General features: G+C 42.4%; 4 protein-coding genes across 12 annotated transcripts; 2 read left to right on the top strand and 2 right to left on the bottom strand.

Annotated features, from left to right (window-relative positions):
* Positions 1-2,136: 2,136 nt before the first annotated feature.
* LOC117207071 (mitochondrial cardiolipin hydrolase) lies at positions 2,137-16,433 on the bottom strand. 7 transcript variants are annotated; one of them, XM_033446918.1, is made up of 5 exons: positions 16,019-16,221; positions 15,380-15,646; positions 15,132-15,316; positions 14,765-15,028; positions 2,137-2,273 (listed from the first exon to the last, which is right to left on the bottom strand). In XM_033446918.1, the coding sequence occupies exons 1-4, from the start codon at positions 16,024-16,026 to the stop codon at positions 14,808-14,810; spliced, it is 681 nt and encodes a 226-aa protein (XP_033302809.1). In that variant the 5' UTR covers positions 16,027-16,221; the 3' UTR covers positions 2,137-2,273; positions 14,765-14,807. The 7 variants fall into 7 exon arrangements, with proteins under 7 accessions (XP_033302809.1, XP_033302818.1, XP_033302827.1 ...); XM_033446927.1 differs by lacking the exon at positions 2,137-2,273 and adding an exon at positions 6,503-6,588 and having other exon boundaries at positions 16,019-16,222; XM_033446936.1 differs by lacking the exons at positions 2,137-2,273; positions 16,019-16,221 and adding an exon at positions 16,314-16,433 and having other exon boundaries at positions 14,808-15,028; positions 15,380-15,635.
* Positions 4,851-6,588, top strand: LOC117207045 (uncharacterized protein DDB_G0271670-like). Its single transcript, XM_033446866.1, has 5 exons — positions 4,851-5,043; positions 5,110-5,315; positions 5,421-6,009; positions 6,098-6,253; positions 6,333-6,588. Exons 1-5 carry the CDS (start codon positions 4,851-4,853, stop codon positions 6,581-6,583), a joined length of 1,395 nt encoding a protein of 464 aa, XP_033302757.1. The 3' UTR covers positions 6,584-6,588.
* Positions 8,270-12,600, top strand: LOC117207055 (serine/threonine-protein kinase meng-po). Its single transcript, XM_033446874.1, has 2 exons — positions 8,270-8,627; positions 10,141-12,600. Exon 2 carries the CDS (start codon positions 10,141-10,143, stop codon positions 11,302-11,304), a length of 1,164 nt encoding a protein of 387 aa, XP_033302765.1. The 5' UTR covers positions 8,270-8,627; the 3' UTR covers positions 11,305-12,600.
* LOC117207056 (ciliogenesis and planar polarity effector 2-like) lies at positions 16,294-17,760 on the bottom strand. 3 transcript variants are annotated; one of them, XM_033446906.1, is made up of 5 exons: positions 17,410-17,643; positions 17,210-17,313; positions 16,868-17,133; positions 16,661-16,797; positions 16,294-16,582 (listed from the first exon to the last, which is right to left on the bottom strand). In XM_033446906.1, the coding sequence occupies exons 2-5, from the start codon at positions 17,304-17,306 to the stop codon at positions 16,375-16,377; spliced, it is 708 nt and encodes a 235-aa protein (XP_033302797.1). In that variant the 5' UTR covers positions 17,307-17,313; positions 17,410-17,643; the 3' UTR covers positions 16,294-16,374. The 3 variants fall into 3 exon arrangements, with proteins under 3 accessions (XP_033302797.1, XP_033302790.1, XP_033302780.1); XM_033446899.1 differs by lacking the exon at positions 17,410-17,643 and adding an exon at positions 17,650-17,760 and having other exon boundaries at positions 16,375-16,582; XM_033446889.1 differs by having other exon boundaries at positions 16,375-16,582; positions 17,210-17,340.
* Positions 17,761-17,778: the final 18 nt, after the last annotated feature.

The raw sequence follows: 17,778 nt of genomic DNA, 5'->3' as shown, positions 1-17,778 counted from the left end.
TGGTACAGGAATCTTTGCGAAGCAAAGTAGCGACGTACCACTACGAACAATGGAAACTGAAACTCGCGGTTTCGCTTGCGAGTCCTACCAGGTTCTATGAATCGGCGTGAAAAAGCAGCGTTCGATAGAACGGGGAGAGAAAGAGCAAAAAAACAAAAAAAAGAAAAAACAAGCGAAGGAAAACGAAGTAAAGCGAGATACAGCGACGCGGATACACGGCGGATACAGACGAGCAAAAGAGTCATTTGCGAGTCACAGCCTACGAATGCGACAGACAATTCCACTCTCGTAGCGATCAGAAAATCGAGAGGCGCGAGAGCAACGTATATAAATCGGTACATATGCATATTTCGCCTTTGATGGTTAGATTTATTTGCATATTCGGGCAACTATCGAACGCTCCCTTCTCTAAATCGATATATTCAAACACGCATCTGACACGCCGTTGAATAACCAGAGGAAAATAACGGAGATCCAGGCCCGCAGAGTAATACGACAAAACATTGCAAGCTCTCTCTTTCCCTCTCTCTCTCGTTATGCCTGGTACGAATCGGTCGCGATTACGTATGGCGAAACGAAGGTTATCGGTTGGTGTTTCGCTGCCTTAATTGCGTGCAGCGTCAGCGGATAATTGATGAAGTAACGCGATTACCCGTATGGTCGGATAATTCTGTGGATTGTTAGGAAACCGACCATCGTGCAGCGTTGATAATCGATCGCGCGTACAATCTGTTCGTTCTATCGCGCGTGGCAGCGACAGAATAACGAAGCTATTTGTTAAGCTATCGAAATTGTTCCCTTGTCCCTTCGTAACCACGTTTGCGGCACTCGCTCGCTCAGTTTCCCGACGAATCTCCCCTCCCCCCCCCTTCTCTACCTGCTCGGAGAAAGAACCGTGAAATTACAAAAGTAACAGGAAAATACCTTCTCTCGGCCCTTTCTTCTCTATTCTTCCTTTTCAACACTCTCGAGCCTTTTCGCTCGAGTTTTCCGCTGTTAGCAAACCTCGTGACAAAGAGAACGGATCCAAGGGACAAAGGGATTCTGTTCGAGACGAATTAACCTCCATCTTTTTTCAATAAACTGACAACTCTGTTAGCCCGGCGTGTGATAATCCACCTCTGAAAACGAATTAACGTGGGCAGCGTGCTTTAAATCGGATGAAAAACAATTTTTCCAGTCCTTTCCGCTGTTAATTTTTCACCGGAGTATAAAAATCGCTACGTACCGCGAAGGATTTAGCTCCGGTCGATTTTTCGATATACGATTCTCGAACGTAACTGATAGCGTCACCTTCCGACCAGGAGGCAAACGTCCAACTATTTTCGATCAAAATCGTCGACTCGACGGTCGGTTCGCGCGTGTAAAAAACGGCAGAGAAATAGGAAAGCACCAAAGAAATCGTTAATTTGTCGCGTGATTTCGGAAATTATTTGCCCTGGATTTGTAGCTCGCTAGAGTAAATCACAGAGGATGTGAGAAACTCGTGATTCTTCAAAGTCGGTATTATAGGACGTAGCCATGCTTCCTCGGATAAGGCAGATTTCGCTTTCACCCATCTAAGATTAGACGAAAATCATATCACGGCGAGAAAACAGGCAACTATTTCGTATATTTAACTATATTTAACCATTTAACGATACTTGAAAAAAACTTAAAAAAAAAAATTTGTTTTAAACTTAAACTCAAGAAGAAACGATAAATATACTAAGTTTTTCGACGAAGAATACCGAGGATAAAAGTGCACGGAGAGGACCGAGGGAAGTGCGAAGGAACACGGTCCAGGAAATCGGCATCGTCTATTCGGTGACATTAAAAAAACGATATTTGAAACTGTACGACGCTGCTTTAATCGATACTTGACTCTAAATCTCCTTTTCACAATTCGACAAACTCCTCTGCAGTCTCTGCGAAATTACGTCGTCCAAAAACGTTCGCTAATCGTCTTGATACCGTTGATATAACTTTCTCAAGACCGGTTCGGGAATCCGTTTTTCGGCGAGATTTTTCGTTCCAGGGAGTTCAGAAGGTATTTGAGTCTTTTCCACCAAGTTTTGTCCGGCCGATGAAAAAGGGCGATCAACCAGTTTCGACAAGGGTATTGCTTTTTCGTCCAGATTTTCGGAGCCTGGCAACGGCAAGGACGAGACCATTTCCGTATCCTCCGTGACGCTTCGAGGGGCGTAAAAAATTCCAGGCGTTCCAGACGCTTCGGGCATTGCCAGGCTGGGAGCCGCCAAAGTTCCAACCACTCCGATAAACAACGCAATAATCTGCAACGATTGGAAAATGCCGAGTTCCTTTTTCGCATTGATCACAAAACGCGCGACGAAAGCGCGCAAACGCGCGTCGACCATGGAAATCAACGTTCGCGTGTCGCGTCTATAAATTTGAATAACAAAGGCTCGTTCGGATCGGACAAGTTGATTACATTCAAACGACTGGAAGAAAGTGACACCCGGAAAGCAACGGGAACGAACGTAGAAACGTAAAAGGATACTTCAAGTCGAAAATAACAGGCTCGCGTAGATCGAGATATTTTCGAAGTTTCACGCTTAAATCCAAACTTGGCTCGACTAATCGGAACGAGAGCTAATAAATCGTACGATATGCGCACAAAATACGTAAAGGTATAATCTTCGAAATAACGATCTAGTATTTTCGAATTCTACTCGTCGGAGACTGGCACGCGTTACAAAGAAAAGTAGCGAGGTGAAAAAATAAACGACCGAGAAAAAGTAATCGCGAAACGAACCTTCAAATAAACGAACGTGACAACTAAGACCGAGTACAATATTGATCGAAAAGTTGAAAATGTTCGGTGCTCTGGATCGTGTCGATGTCTTACCTCGATCATGTTCGCTCGAACAACCGCGTTCAACTGTTTCCAGATCCGACACACACCGATCACGGCACTTTTATACGTATACGTAGGATATACGTGGCGACACTGGTCCCACAACATGAATCGACGTTTTATTACGACGAGTCAAGCGGCCACGACAGTCGCGCCCGGGGCAATGTCTTCGTCGAATTGTTTTTTTTGTCTCGATCGCATCTCTCTCTCTCTCTCTCTCTCTCTCTCGATATCCTGAGAAACTATTTACCTGTTTCCTTGCGCGCTTCGATATCCGTGAGACGCGTCGATCGCTCGACAAAACGCAGATCCGCGTTGGGAAGAGGTCGGCGTGTAAAATCGAAACGACGAGAAGAGGAAAAGCGAGCGCCGAAAATTGCGATTCTATATAGAGCTTTCGCCGCTTCTTCGATATCGATATATATCGGCTACATAAATAAGCTATCGAACTAATAAGTTCGAATGCGTGATATTTGCATCGATTCGCACGTACGGGACAAAACGTGGAAAATATTTTATGAATTTGCACGTAAATATTATTTCAACGAGTGGAAATAAATGATTGGCGAGCAACGGGCGGGCTTCGCGATTACGTCTATTTATCTAGAACCGTGGAAAAGTAAATTAAGAAACAGAAGTTCGCGGTATTCTTTGAAATTTTGTAACAACGTGGAACGAGTCTTCTGCATATTTCAGTCCTCTTCTTTTCTCCTTCTCGGTTCCTACGCGCAGACGAATAATAATCGAGTTCACTCCTACGCCGTGCTCATTTCGTAAAGCGTCTCTTTCCACCTTTTAAGGTACAACGACGTTCACGGCGGACAGAACCGATATCACGGCATATCGTAAAGTGTCATAGGCGTAACGTATGGTCATTGGAAAAGTGACGTCGTTTTATCCCTCTTCCAAGCGATTACCCGCTATTATAAGCGAGATTTAGTCCCCCGTTGGCGTAAACTCGGACAACTTACAGGGAAGAAGTGACGTCACCTCGTCCGTGTACCTTGACATTTCTCGCCATCGTATCCAACTTTCCTTTCAGCCGTTGTCCAACGACGACGATCGTGTCGGCATTTACGCGCTTCCGTCGACGAGGAAATTGGAAAATTTGATCGACGTCTCTCACGCTTTTCAGATATCGCTAAAAATAAACTTCTCTACCGTGTACGCGTCTTCTATCTATCCGACGCCCGCAACACAATTACAAGCGGCGCTGGCCAAAGTATTTAAACACTTACATAAAGCGAAAGAAAAAATATACCATGATTTAAAAACAGACGGTTCTCGCTAACGACGTAACTATTTCAATTCCTTGAAATTTCGCTAAATCAAGGATCAACGACGAAAGAAGTGTGAAACAATTTGTCGGTTGGCTTTCGTAAGCATAACATTAAAAAAAAAAAAAAGAGCAGCAGTAAATGAAATTGTGCGTTGATACGGTGTTGACCCTTAACGAGATAACTCGTTGTACGCTTCAAACGGCCAACTGATCCATCGATTTGAATCGTACGGTCGTATTAACGTCTCATAATAGTCGTTAATACGACAAACAAATCGGGGCGCAAGTAACGTCCTTTCGTGATAATCGGTGTGCTAGACGATCGACGCTCGAATCAGTAACGATCGAATTTTCGTTGGAACTAACAGCACGCGACTCGGTTTTCACGATTCTTAAATTAGTCGTTGTTCGACGTGGATTCGCGTTCGCGCACGCTGCCTCCGACGGCTTGCATCGGTTCGTTTTCATCTCGAAACAGAGAAAACCGAAAATACACGGTTTGACGTAGAACGGGCGTTACGAGTAAGCAAACGAGCAAAATCTATCTTGTATTTGTTTCCTTTCGTCTCTACACCGCGAAACGGATACCTCGGCGGTTGACTTCGTTTAAGAACAACTTCGATTCCACTAATCTCAGCTTGCGGTCCAATTCCACGCGAGTTCTTCGCAATTCGAGCGAAACGGCCCTTTCTCCCTCGTCGTCGTCCCTTCTAGATGAATCGCAGGAAGATTCTTGGAAGAGCTTCGCTTTCGTTTCCCGCGGTCGACGGTATTCTCGACGTGGATCAAATTCTGCAAACGGATCCGTGGAAACAGATCGACGATTTCGTGCAACAAAACTTTACGCAAGATATCTTGAACGAGTTTAACGAACGGCTGAGACTCGAACCGAAACTCACCCCCGTAGGTAAGCGAAAAATATCTCGTTCGTAGTTCCACGAAACGCGCGTTTTATTCCCCGCTTTAACAACAGATAATTCGACGCCGGGGAAAAGACGAGCGACGTCGTCCGGAAGATCGCCTCGTAACCGTGGAGCGAGTCGAACGAACGAAGAAAAATCGCCCAAGAAGAAATTGGATGATCAGCCGGTAGGCGGTGGTGGAAAACCAAACGAGCGTAAAAAAGAAATCGCGAAGAAGAGTGGCAAGGCGGAAATATCGACGAGCAAAGAGCAGAAGGTTAGCGAAAGCGAAGCTTTTTCTTTTCTTCGTGTCTCCGACTTGCGACAAAGGTATCAAAGGACGATATAGGCGATACTAAAGAATCGAAAAACTTATTCGCAGCAGTTGGAAGATGTCCCAAAAGTAACCGTGGAGAAATCAAGAGCAACGATACCCGATAAAAGAAGCAGAAAGTGTAAAAACGAGGAAAAGCAGAGAATCGTCGACGATTCGTCTGGGACGAAACGACAACGCGAAACGGAAAATACAGATTCGATGAACGATCAAATGGAAAATACGGCAAAGGACGCGACCACGAAATCCGCGAATTCGTCGAAGAGCGCGGATTTAAAGTCACCGTTTAGAACAAGTACGCCGAGACACGACGAAGCTTCCGAACAGGACAATCTCATCGGCAAGGACGCTACCGCTAATACGGAGCGCGATATTTCGGCGTCTAATTCTTCGGTGAGGAGTAACGCTTCGACGAACTACTGCAGCGCGAGAGATACTTGCGTGACAAAGGATGTAGACAACAACAATAACGCCGCTACTAAGAAGTACGAGAGTAAGGAGAAAAAGGTAAAATGCAAGCATAAAAAGACGGAGAAAGCAAAGAAAGAGAAGAAGCGTGGAAGTAACAAAACATCGGACCTATCGATGAAGACAGCGTCAAGATGCAAGAAACACGATAAAGATGCGGCAACGGCAGGTAAACCAGTGATCGTGTTTGTTTTCACATTCGATCGTGCAACTCTTTCGTTACGTCGTTTCTGAGTAATCGATCGTTTGCACGATAGAGACGAAGCGGATCGGAAAAGAGAAGCATTTACTGAAACAACGCCGAAGACGTTACGAAGGAAAGATACGACGGATCGAAAGAAAAGTAGATCGGACCATGGAAACGTATATTCATCACGTCACACGTATAATTAAGAAAATGGGTTATTTACCAGGTATCCTGTTGCTTTTCGAAATCTTTACGAACACAACGTATATATTATGTTTATCTACTTCACGCGTTTTTTCTTCCAGAAGACAGTTCGTGCTCCGAGGACGACGACAGTTATTCCGATTGCTCTGACGAATCGTCTTACTGTAGTTCCTATTGTTCCGATAGTTGCTGTTCCTATTGTTCCAATGGTTGCTATTCCGTTTGCGACTACTCGGAGTACTCTCTGTTTTCTTGTTCTTGTTCTTCTTCTTCTTCTTCCTCTTCCTCTTCTTCTTCCTCTCCTTCCTCTTCTTCTGCGCGTGGACTCTTGTCCCGGTCGAAAGCAAAGTGAATACACTACGGATTAATGATTTATCGAACTAAGTTTTTACAGATGAAATTAATGTTGATCGATCGTTAATTTTCTCATAAAGTCGTTTACCTTTAAATCCAATTTATCGAGTCAACGCGAAGTTATATGTATGTGAATGTTTGTACGAATCAGAGGTATATAAATAAAGAATTTGCTACATATTCCCGAAAACGCCCGAATTTTTTATTCGTTAACCAAACGATAGAACGGTTGCTTTCGTAGGAACGATCGACGATAAATCCAGCATACCTTGCTACGATATACTTTTCATAGTATCGATTGCATCGCGTCGTGAATCTTGTCTGAGAATTTAGAAGGCGAAGCAAATCATATTCGTAACAATGTAAATTTGCACATACAATGGACATAGCGTAGTTACGAGCTGCTCGATTATTACGAGCGTAAGAAAAAGAAATCTTCGTGGAAACGCACGCATCCTTCGACGAGGCGAGAATGACTCGACGATAGAGGTGTTACGGGTCTAATGAGTCGAAACGAAATAGTTACGCGATACGTCGTATTACCTATTTCTATCGTAACGGTTTTCTCTATTTATATCTTCGATATTGCCGTCGTTGCACTGGTATGTACGATCCATCCCTATGGACATCGTATACTTGACATACATGTTAAAAATACTTTCTGGTTTAAATTAAATTCCACCTCAGGAGTATGCGTATTATTTGGCCATCGGTAGTACTATTATATTCGGCCATCGTGCGTACGCGTGTCTCACGATCGCAAAATCACGCGAACACACGATGCTCGAACATCGTTTGCCGTTAAGCATACACATACCGTTATACCGATGCAACGGAGAACAACGAACCTGAGATCGCTACTTTTGCACGTGCTAAGACGAAAGAGCGGAACCACTCGAGATGTATCTGCCGGCGGAAAATCGTTAACATATAAATCTCTCGTCTCAAGAACGAAATTTATGATCTGAACGGCGTTTCCGTTGGTTCGATAGCGGAAAAACACTGATACTCGATACGAGAAAACATCGAATAGACAGCAACGTTTTCATACTATCGATCAACTTTTAGAAACCAAGGAAAACAGAATGCATTTTACTCGCGATGCAAATTCCGCGTTTAACCGTGCTCCGATCCATCGATTCTTTACGTCTTAAGCTTTGGCTTCGATCCGGATGATTTTTAGCGTTCGAGGAAAATGTTTACGTACGATGGAAACAAGTAATCCGTTCTTTTGCATCCTCGTTCGTAAGAAAATCGCTAGGAAGATACGAGTCGGTTGAAAGCGTAACGCGTAATTTAAATTTAAATTTAAATTTAACACATTGACGCGTCTGATGATTTAAAAAACGGTGCACGTTAGCCGAAACTGTGGCATACGATCGAAAGGAAAAGTCACGCGTAACGATAACGATGCGAAACTAATATTTTCCAGAAACTTATTACATCTTCTAGAGATAGAAAATACGATTTAGTCGGAAATAACTGACAAAAACAAAACGCGGGAAAATTAACATCTGACAAATAAATGTAATTGCATTCAAGATAATTTAATTATTTAGAAAGCAATTGGAGAAAATGACAGTTTTTTTTGCAAAATAGAAACACGCATCGTTTAATCGTCAATGTTTCATACCCTTACTCGATCTACGTCTGCGCGTGGCGGCCGGGTCTATAAAAGCGACGCAGGGCGTCGCGACGGCTCCAGACGCGACATACGCGCATAGCTGAAAATGTGACATCGAAGGACGTAGCGGTTTTCTTATCACCATCGTTGACAGTTTTTTCAATTTCTGTGAAAGATCGCCAAAACGTCGAAGGCTGTCGCGAGCATTTCCCAGACGCTTGCTTCTTGTGTATCGTTGGTATTTATCGTAATCGCGTATCGTGACGCACAGTGAAAATGTAACTGAAGGGGCACGCACAATCGTTTGTGACAAGTTCCAAGGTGAAAGCTTCTCAGTGAATTGGACGATTGCGTTAAAATTAATTCGTCGTTCCGCGGACACGCCTTTTTCATCGCCCAAAGGATTACTACCAACGTGGTAAGTTACTTAGAAGGCCGTGACGCGATGAAATTAAATCGAAAGTAAAGTAAATCGAATCGAACACGTCGTTATCGATTTTAATGGTCATCGATGTCGACAGGAACGGGACGCAATGCGATTAACGTTAAGGATAACGTTAAGGAGATAAAATGTATGGAGTATAATAGGGAGAGATGTGGCTCAACCGGCAGATACAAATATATCTTTTTCTCTCTCTCTCTCTCTCTCTCTTGCTCTCGTTCTTTCTCTCTCTCTCTCTCTCTCCTTCTCAGCCTTTTAATCGGTCTTTCTCTCAAAGTGTTCGTTAACCGTAAAGACACAAGCCAAAATATTACTTCACTAATCTCTCGCACGCGTTAAAATAGCCCCGGTAAACAGAAACGCTAAATATAACTCGTGTCCAAAAGTTTGTCAGAACAAACCGGTAAGAACCGGCGGTAGTTGTAAGAAAAAATAATCGCCTATGACTTCTACGAATCTACAAAGCGCGATTTGCGTAAAGATACGAGACACGTGTGCGCACGGGATGAAATCAGGAGAAGAATTATTTCGAGAAGAAACGACAGTAACGACGTTACGACCGGCGATAAAATCGAATCGCGTAACCAAAGAATTGTAAACGTCGATCGTTACTCTGCGAATGAATCAGCGTCTTAAAAAGTGACCCGCCATCGGTTACAAAGACGAGGCTGAATCGACTAATCAATTTTTCTACGCCGATAGGATTTCCCGAATCCAGACGTTTCTCTTTTCTTCTATCTCGTATTCCACCTTAAATAGAAATCGAGACGATACGAACTATAACGAAACGGTTTGACGCGCGTTGCTGCAGCGAAATCCTTGCTATTGATCTAGGCAGCTCAAAAGGTCCTGGGTTCACCCGGCCAACCTCCGGCGTTCTCCCCTCGCCTCTCCAGCCCATATTTCGTCCTTCGCCTACACGAGCCATCAGGACGATTTTTCCTCCTATTTTTCGGACGACTTTACAACGAAGAAACGCACATCGTTCTTGAACTTTAGGAAAACGATCCGACTGCTTGTCGCTCGTTTATTTTCGTACAAAGCGTGTAACAAAGCGTATAAGACGTACGAGACAAAAAGGTAATTAACAGAGGATCGTCCGGTTAATCGTTTAGATGTAGAAAAAATGTAAAATTCGTGCAACTCGATCGCCTTGGCTAGCGTTTGGACGAGCAAGGGCAAGGGCGATTCTGGAATCGCAGCAGCGAGAGTGCGATGCCCTCTGTGACGGAAAGCCGACTAAGTGCTAAACGCGTTTCACGCTCGATCGGCCGTATCAGCGACACCAGCGATAGTTTGTCGTTGTGCGCATCGATGACGCAAACGAAATGGAAAGACTTTTCATCGAACGTTCGAATTAGGAGGATTAGGGACGCGAGTGAAAGAACTTGTGGCAGGCCGATCGATTTTAACGCGTACGCGTGGCGACGATACGAGACGCAAGTTTTCTTAGAATTCTAATACGACCGGTCTATCGGCCTGATTTCAGATGAAACTTCACGAGAAAAAGGAGTCCGGAATACACAGAGTGCAGGAGATTCCTTTGGAGGAGTTGGATCTGTCGAAGGAGTATGAAGTGGAGAAGACGCTCGGCGAGGGTAGTTTCGCCAAAGTTTTACTAGCGACTCATCGAGCTACGCGAACCAGAGTCGTGCTGAAAGCCGTCCACCAAGAACTAACTACGGAGAAGGACTTTTTCCGCGAGTTTCACTACTCGTACCATTTGAGCCCGCATCCGAATATACTGTGCTCGTACGCGGTCGCGTTCAAAGCGGAGAAGTGTTTCGTTTTCGCGCAAGAATACGCTCCCTACGGTGACCTAGCGGGCAACGTGAGAGCCGGAGGGTTGAGCGAGGAAGCGTGCAAAAGGATCGCCAACCAGCTCTGCTCCGCTCTCGATTTCATTCACTCGAAGCAGCTCGCGCACCGAGACATCAAACTGGAAAATGTACTGGTGTTCGCGCTCGACATGTCCAAGATCAAACTGTGCGATTTCGGGTGCACGAGGCGCGAAGGAACTCTCGTTAACAAGATCCGATGCACCTGGCTACCATTCCAACCACCCGAAATCTACGAAATAGTGAAAAACGAGAGGTACGCCTGCAAGAGGAGCGCCGATTGCTGGCAATTCGGCATCGTGCTGTTCGTCTGTCTGACTGGAAATCCACCGTGGCAGACCGCCGATCTGATTCAGGATCCAGAATATTCGGCCTTTCAAAGGTGGCTGAAGAGAAGAACCACCAAAGTTCCGCCAACGTTCAGACGATTCACGCCCAGACTACTGCGATACTTCAGGCGGACGTTCGAGCACAAACCTGAGAAAAGGCCGCACGTAACCGAGATCAACAAGTATCTGAAGGATTCCTGGTGCGTGAACAAAATCAGTCACAGCGCCACATCTACGTTGGTAGACGCCAGCGAAGGAATACCGAGGAGAGGCGACAGTCTACTTTACCTGGACACCGTCCTAGACGACCAACGAAACGTCGACGAGAACAAGAACAAGCTGAGGAAGCTTCTCAACAGTTACGGCCTCGAGACGACGATCGATCAGAAAGTCGTGACCAAGAGGATCTGGGAATGGGTGATGCAGTGCGATTCGAACATCGCGGAGCCGGCTTTCGTCGGTAGCCTCGGGACAGAAACCATGTGAGGGATGGTCAAAGCTTCTAGCGAACCTTGCCTTAGAAGCGATCGTCAGGAACGAAAGTACAGTTTCGGTGGCTTCGATGCTGCCCGCGACGAAGACGCTTCGTCGTCCCTACAATGTGCCAAAGCAACGTTCGAAAGAGCGGCGACCAACTCGCCATCGATCTTCCATTAGGACGGTGCATCGTCGCTTCCGCACAGTGGCGTCGCGTCGAATTTCCTCCGACGACCGATATGGACGCGAAAACGTGTGATAATCCTTCCTATCATCTTTCTCCACTCGTTACACATTTCTTCCTTTGTTTCCTGCTCATCGTGCCCATTCAACTCATTCGCGTAACGCCGTTCTTCTCATTTTCCTTCTTCTTTTCTCTTCCTTTCCTCGCTAGACTCCTCGCTACATCAATCTTCTCTACGAGCGGACCAATTATCGACAAATGTATGTGCGTATATACACAGACATGTATATATTATCACGTACGGGCATCTTTTCGTACACTTCCTGTCCCGTGAACGAATCTTCGACGACGAGAATTGCCTAAAAACTGTATGAAATAGCCGAGTGCGATGAACGCGAAATTACGGGCGATTCTCTTCCTTTCCAGTAAAGAATACGAAACGTATGTGATAAAACAAATTCGTTAAGACTGCGGCGAATGCGAGCGTAACTGCGATCGGTGTTTTCGGTGTCGACTATAGAGACAATAATGACTGCGGATTTCCTAGTAATTTATTACATTATGATAATTATACTATAGTTTAACGAACGGTAACCGATAGGGGTCACTGTACGAGGCCTTGCGTGAAATCGAACAATTCGTTCCATCGTGTAAACGTACGAAGATGCGAGAAAGAAACAGGCGAAGAACGTTCGAAACGCTCGAGACGAAGATGGAGCGAATTTGGAAGAACTCGGAACAGAGATTAAGCGGTATTTAGTGTCGTTAAGCGATATAGCGTATGTATACACATAGCACGCATATATTCTTCTAGCAATTTATCGGTAGAAGGAGCGATTATATAGAAATGATCGATGGTACACAATTTGGTAGAGCTACATTACCACAAAACAGCAAGCTACACATACGTAAACACGGTTCTTCCCCCGCGTGACGCGAAATTTGTATGTAATTAGCAAACTTGTAGAAACGTTACGAACGATAAACAAAACAGGATAGATGGGAAGAAGTATGCAGCAACAACGCGTTAGACCTCCGTTAACGCGAAGCAATGTTTTCTATATAAACGATATCGAAATAAATACATTAAATATAAATAATTGCAATTATCTGTGAAATAATCTACGTAAGATAGTGTTCCCTCGAGTCGCTCTAGTCTCTTTCCCAACTACATTCAGGAAACAGCATTTCTCGCAATTTTATCAGACCTGTAGCGAAACAAAAAGAAAGAAGAAAAAGTTATTCAAAGAACGTAACAAACGAAGATTACTGAATGCAGTCTGTTTCCTTGGGCGGAGAAAAAAAGATTGTCGCATATTCCGCAAAGTTCTAACGAACGCAGCTGCTACCCGCACGCGAAACATTTTTCTTTCTCGTTGCCCTTCAATTCCCGCGTCTCAAGTAGAAAAGAGAGCAACTAAGAGGACCATCGAGGAATACTTGACTTTTGACCTTTTCCTTTTCCCGTATCCGTGACTGTCGCGGCCGAACGTGCCACTTGTCCGATTTGACACACCCTTGACCTACGTGATACCTATTTTTTCCATTTGTCAAGTATCGTACTTATTTTCTATATGTATAACGTGGTATATCGTAATCGTTTCGACGAGTAAACGCGCAAAAACAAAAAACGCGCGACGAGTAAACAAAAAACATTCTTTTGCGAGATACAATCCGAGAGGTTTCGAGAGAAAGATGTGCGTGTAACGTACGTGGATTTCTTCAAACTTATCCACGGTAGAAACTAAAGTGGAATCGGAAAATTTATTACGCGATTCGAGAGAGAAACGAACGATTCGCAGAATCGTTGGCTGTGATATTTCGGAAATTGTTCGCGCAAGCAGAACAAGCAACGTTCAAGTTAGAGAACCGTACATTTCCCTGAATAACGATCCGTTCTTAACTATTGACGTAGACGCAGTCCAGGAAAAAGCAGATTAGCAAACGTCAAACTGCGCCAACGTGCATTCGGCTTTTATCGTATCTGGATACAATGGATATTTTGGGCCTACGCGTTGCTATTTCCGCGCGTCGCACGTTTATTCTGAATCGTTTGCTTTCCCAAGTTACATGCTTCTCTTACAACGTGCGAATGTATTTATCTCGTGTAGGAACATGTTTACCTACGTACGTCCAAAATTAACACGAGATAGCAAAAACGCGATTAGAGAGCAGTATATTTGAATCTATGTTCGATTCAATTATATTTCTCATCGTCGTTCCATACAATTCGATCTAGGTCTATCATACATAAATACCACGCTAATCATTCTATTAGGACCATTATCAAATTTTCAATACTTCTCACCTTTCTACCTAGAGACGCGAGTAGCGTGATTTTTTTTCTTTCTGTTTTCTCGTCATGCGCTGCCTTTATATCCTCGCTACTTTTACATAAACATACTAAATTTTCGTTTTCAAATCAGCTGTTTTTAAAGATGAGCATATAGCTGATTTGATCAGGCTCCAAACATTTTCAATGGTATTCAAATCGGGAGAATTATCCGGCCGTGGATACACGCGGATATTCTTCGACACGGTATGGTAATAAATTAAATTAATTAATTGATATATAATCATCTACGGCTATCTATAACTTCTTACAGCTGAACAAGTGAAATTTCTACATGTGGTCTTAATTCGATGATCAGAGGCTGTAACAATTGGAAGACGAGTATAGAATAACAAAAATAAATGTGAAAGAAGGAAGAGAAAATGAAACGATATATCGTAGAGGCGTAACGAAAGCACGCCGAGACCGTGAATTTCAAAGCAGAGTGGAAGGGAAAGAAAGTTGAGGCAACGGACGGCACGTCGCCGAGTATCTCGTCATCGATCCTCCGGTCCAACAGCCCGACGTCTATTTTCATATAGGCTAACCTATTTATATATACGGACAATGTTCCACTTTTATCGGCCGATGAGAGCAGCAAGTTACCGCGCGTCATGTCGCGTCAAGGCGCGACATATCAGCGTTGACCGCTGCTCAGAGCACCGTACTAATTTGCATAGCGTTATTCACGTGTTGACCGGTACCATGCACGTTCTATCTCACGAGTATGTATCTTCGCATACGTTATGTAGGTATACCTCCAACTGCTAACGTGCCTCCAAGTTTTACGACCTCCTCTTCGATTTCTTTGACGTCAAAGGGGCACTCTCGAGACGATAACACGCGTCTTTCGTTAGGTATCAGCAAGAAGGGACTCGAAAAATATAATACGACGAGACGAAAATTGTTCGAGTATCAGGGAGAAAAATAGTAAAAATGAAACGGATACTTACTAGATTATAAAGTATCATCGGACGAGGGCTGAATCAAGTTTTCCTAATTTTCTTGACTCTTTGAAAATGTCTTCCACAACCTGTCGAATTCAACGACGAATGGCTTTACCAACGAATGCTGGTTAGTCACTACAATGTGGTCAAAGTTCCCAAAAAATGCAGACATGGTCCAGTTTGTGCTACCAGTGATTACTAAATCGTTGTCCACGATCATGAACTTATGATGCATCAGACCATCCTGACATATTAATCTAATCGCGATTCCTGAAACGCAAAATATTTCGACGTTTGAAAAAAAGAATTAAGTCAAATTCTGGTAGCCAATGATCAAATCCAACTACAAGTCTCGATGATATTTATCGCGTACCATTATTATAGAATAACGCCGTTTGTGCGGCATCGTTAGAGCCCATTTGCCGATCCATTATTATTCGAACAAGTACACCTCGTTTATGAGCGTTCACAATTGCATTTGACAACGAATGGCAAGTGAACATGTACATACAAACGTCCAAACTTTGTTTTGCATTATTCATATAGCTTTCTATATGTCTATAACATTATTTATCATTTGTTAAAAGCCATTTTTTAAAAGCATGATAGATCGCGCATTACCTCAAATATCGAACCGGACAATTGTTTTTAGGACAGGTCATCTCGGTAGTGAAGTGTGTTCGACAAAGAATAGATTCATTCGTAAAAAACATGACCTCTGAAATGTCATGTTTCGACTTAGGTATCTGTACTTCCAGTACTTTGCGCGTATTTATGTAATTACTCCACACGTTATGAACTCTTTTGTAGATATACCAAAGAACTTCCGACGCAAGAACTGCTCCCCCCACTAGCAGAATTTTTTTGTTTTTCATCTCTACAACAAAACTTTATATTTTACATTTACAAATAAAAATATAACGTAATATCACGGAAATTTTATCGGTCTATCTATACACGTTCTCGCGGTAGTGATTTGTTTTACGCGCGCTTGTAAACCACGCCATGTTTTACAGCGCATGAGTCAGTAATGAAAAACCAATCAAAATATCATCGTTCAATAACGTAACTGACAAACGGATAAATATTTATAAGATTTCTCCGAATTTACAAGTACCGTTGGAGACAAGTAATACTTAAGAAAATATAGAATCTACACATTAAAATACTATAACCTAAATAATAAAACTTTAGTGTAAATCGAATAATGTTACTAATCTCTCGATTGTGTTGTATAATCATGAATACGATGCAACACACCTGTACATGTACCTTTAAGATCTCTAAAGTGTCGTAATGTCTGTTTTGTGGAAAAAGAAACAATCGAATCGGTAAATCGGTAACTTTGCCGCCAGTAATTATAACAAACAAGCGTAACGCTCGTGAATTTAGCTTTCAGTACTGACAACGTTTACTCGTCCAGAATTCCTAGATACATTGTGTTGGGATGTTGAGAATATTTCTTGCCCTGATTGAAACAACCAATTGAAACAGAATCGCTATTGTATTTAAATAGAAAGAAAATCGATGCAAAAGAAAATGATTAAGCGTTTACCTTTATTAAATCTCGTATAAAAAATGTTTCGGAGTATTATAGAAATCCAATAAAAAATTTGCTAGCTTTGTCCCATTTGTTTAGATATAAATTCTTTATCCCTATTCCAAAGAATGTTACATATAGTATTCAACTGATAAGAACAATCAAACACTTCAGATCTCATAGAAGGTTTATTAATATCAATTCTAATAACTTTTACTTTCCATTTGTCTTCAAATTCTTTTATACGTGTGTCTTCTATCGTAGAACTCGACCATGGTTTAAATCTACAAAATATCGACATCCAATTAACTATTCTTACCAACAGATAACAAAGAAAAGAGAACTCAATTATGATAAATTACTTTGTCCCTATCACTATATTTGCTGGTTTTTCTTTTATAGCTGCCATAGTATTCATCAAATATGGAACGTCATTAAATCCTGTCGCATCGTCGAAAGAAAATACAGAACATATAGCATCTACTTTGTCTTTACAAGCCTAGAAATTTAAAACAATGTCATTCTTCGTTATCCCATTTTAATATATCCTATCTTTATACTGTACGTACGGGTAATATGTGATTATATTTTTTAATGCTTGTTTCCGAGGTATCCCAGAACTGTAATTTAAACAACACAACTTTGTCCCATATCTTAACCGGCCAAAATACATTCGTCTTTTTTATCCCATTAGTTTCAGTATAATTACTGGATTCTAATACTCCAGCAAGACGAGCTACAACAGCAGTTTTTCCTACTCCAGATCTCCCAACCATAAAAATTTTATATGTAACTTCTTCGATTGAAGATGGTAGGGGAGGTCTTTCAAGAATACCTAAGAGATTTTACAAAGGAAAATAACCAACGAATGTATACAATGAAGAATCATTCATTTGACTAACGCATTTTACCATAAAATCTCCTTTTCTTTGATGTGTTTACATAGAAATGATGCATTAGTGATTCTCCCTCGACAGAATGCAACCAATTCACATTTATTGCCGTCATTATATAGCTGTTAAAAATCAGAAGATATGGAAGCCTGATAAATTTTCGATAAACATAAGCAACTATAGCAAAGATGCTATATTCTCTATAAGATTAAGGTTACCGTGCGATGATTCTATCTTAAAAGTCGATCGCTGCTCGTAAATTATTGGAAAAAAAAAGAAAGAGATAAAAGAATGGAACGGTGAAGATCCACTTTCTTTCGTGCTGTAAATGCCTTTAACTTTAATTCTCAATGACTAGCGAGAATTTTTAAAAATATCACTTCTTTTCTATTCTTTTCACCTGGTTTCACCAACTCCAAAAAATGGTACATTTTACAAGTGTGACAACTATAACTCACAAATTTGTATGCAACCAGCGGACTCTACGAATCTCGTGTACATACGTAACTTCTCAACAAATCCGATAAAATCCCGCCTTCGGAGAACCAATAAGAATTACCATACTCTACCACCGCAATGAGAAGAAA

Source organism: Bombus bifarius, unplaced genomic scaffold (genome assembly GCF_011952205.1).
Source record: "Bombus bifarius isolate JDL3187 unplaced genomic scaffold, Bbif_JDL3187 scf7180000007966, whole genome shotgun sequence".
In the NCBI taxonomy this organism is placed as follows: Eukaryota; Metazoa; Arthropoda; class Insecta; order Hymenoptera; family Apidae; genus Bombus; species Bombus bifarius.
The sequence above is the reverse complement of the archived record's forward strand: the minus strand, read 5'-3'. Positions and strand labels throughout refer to the sequence as shown.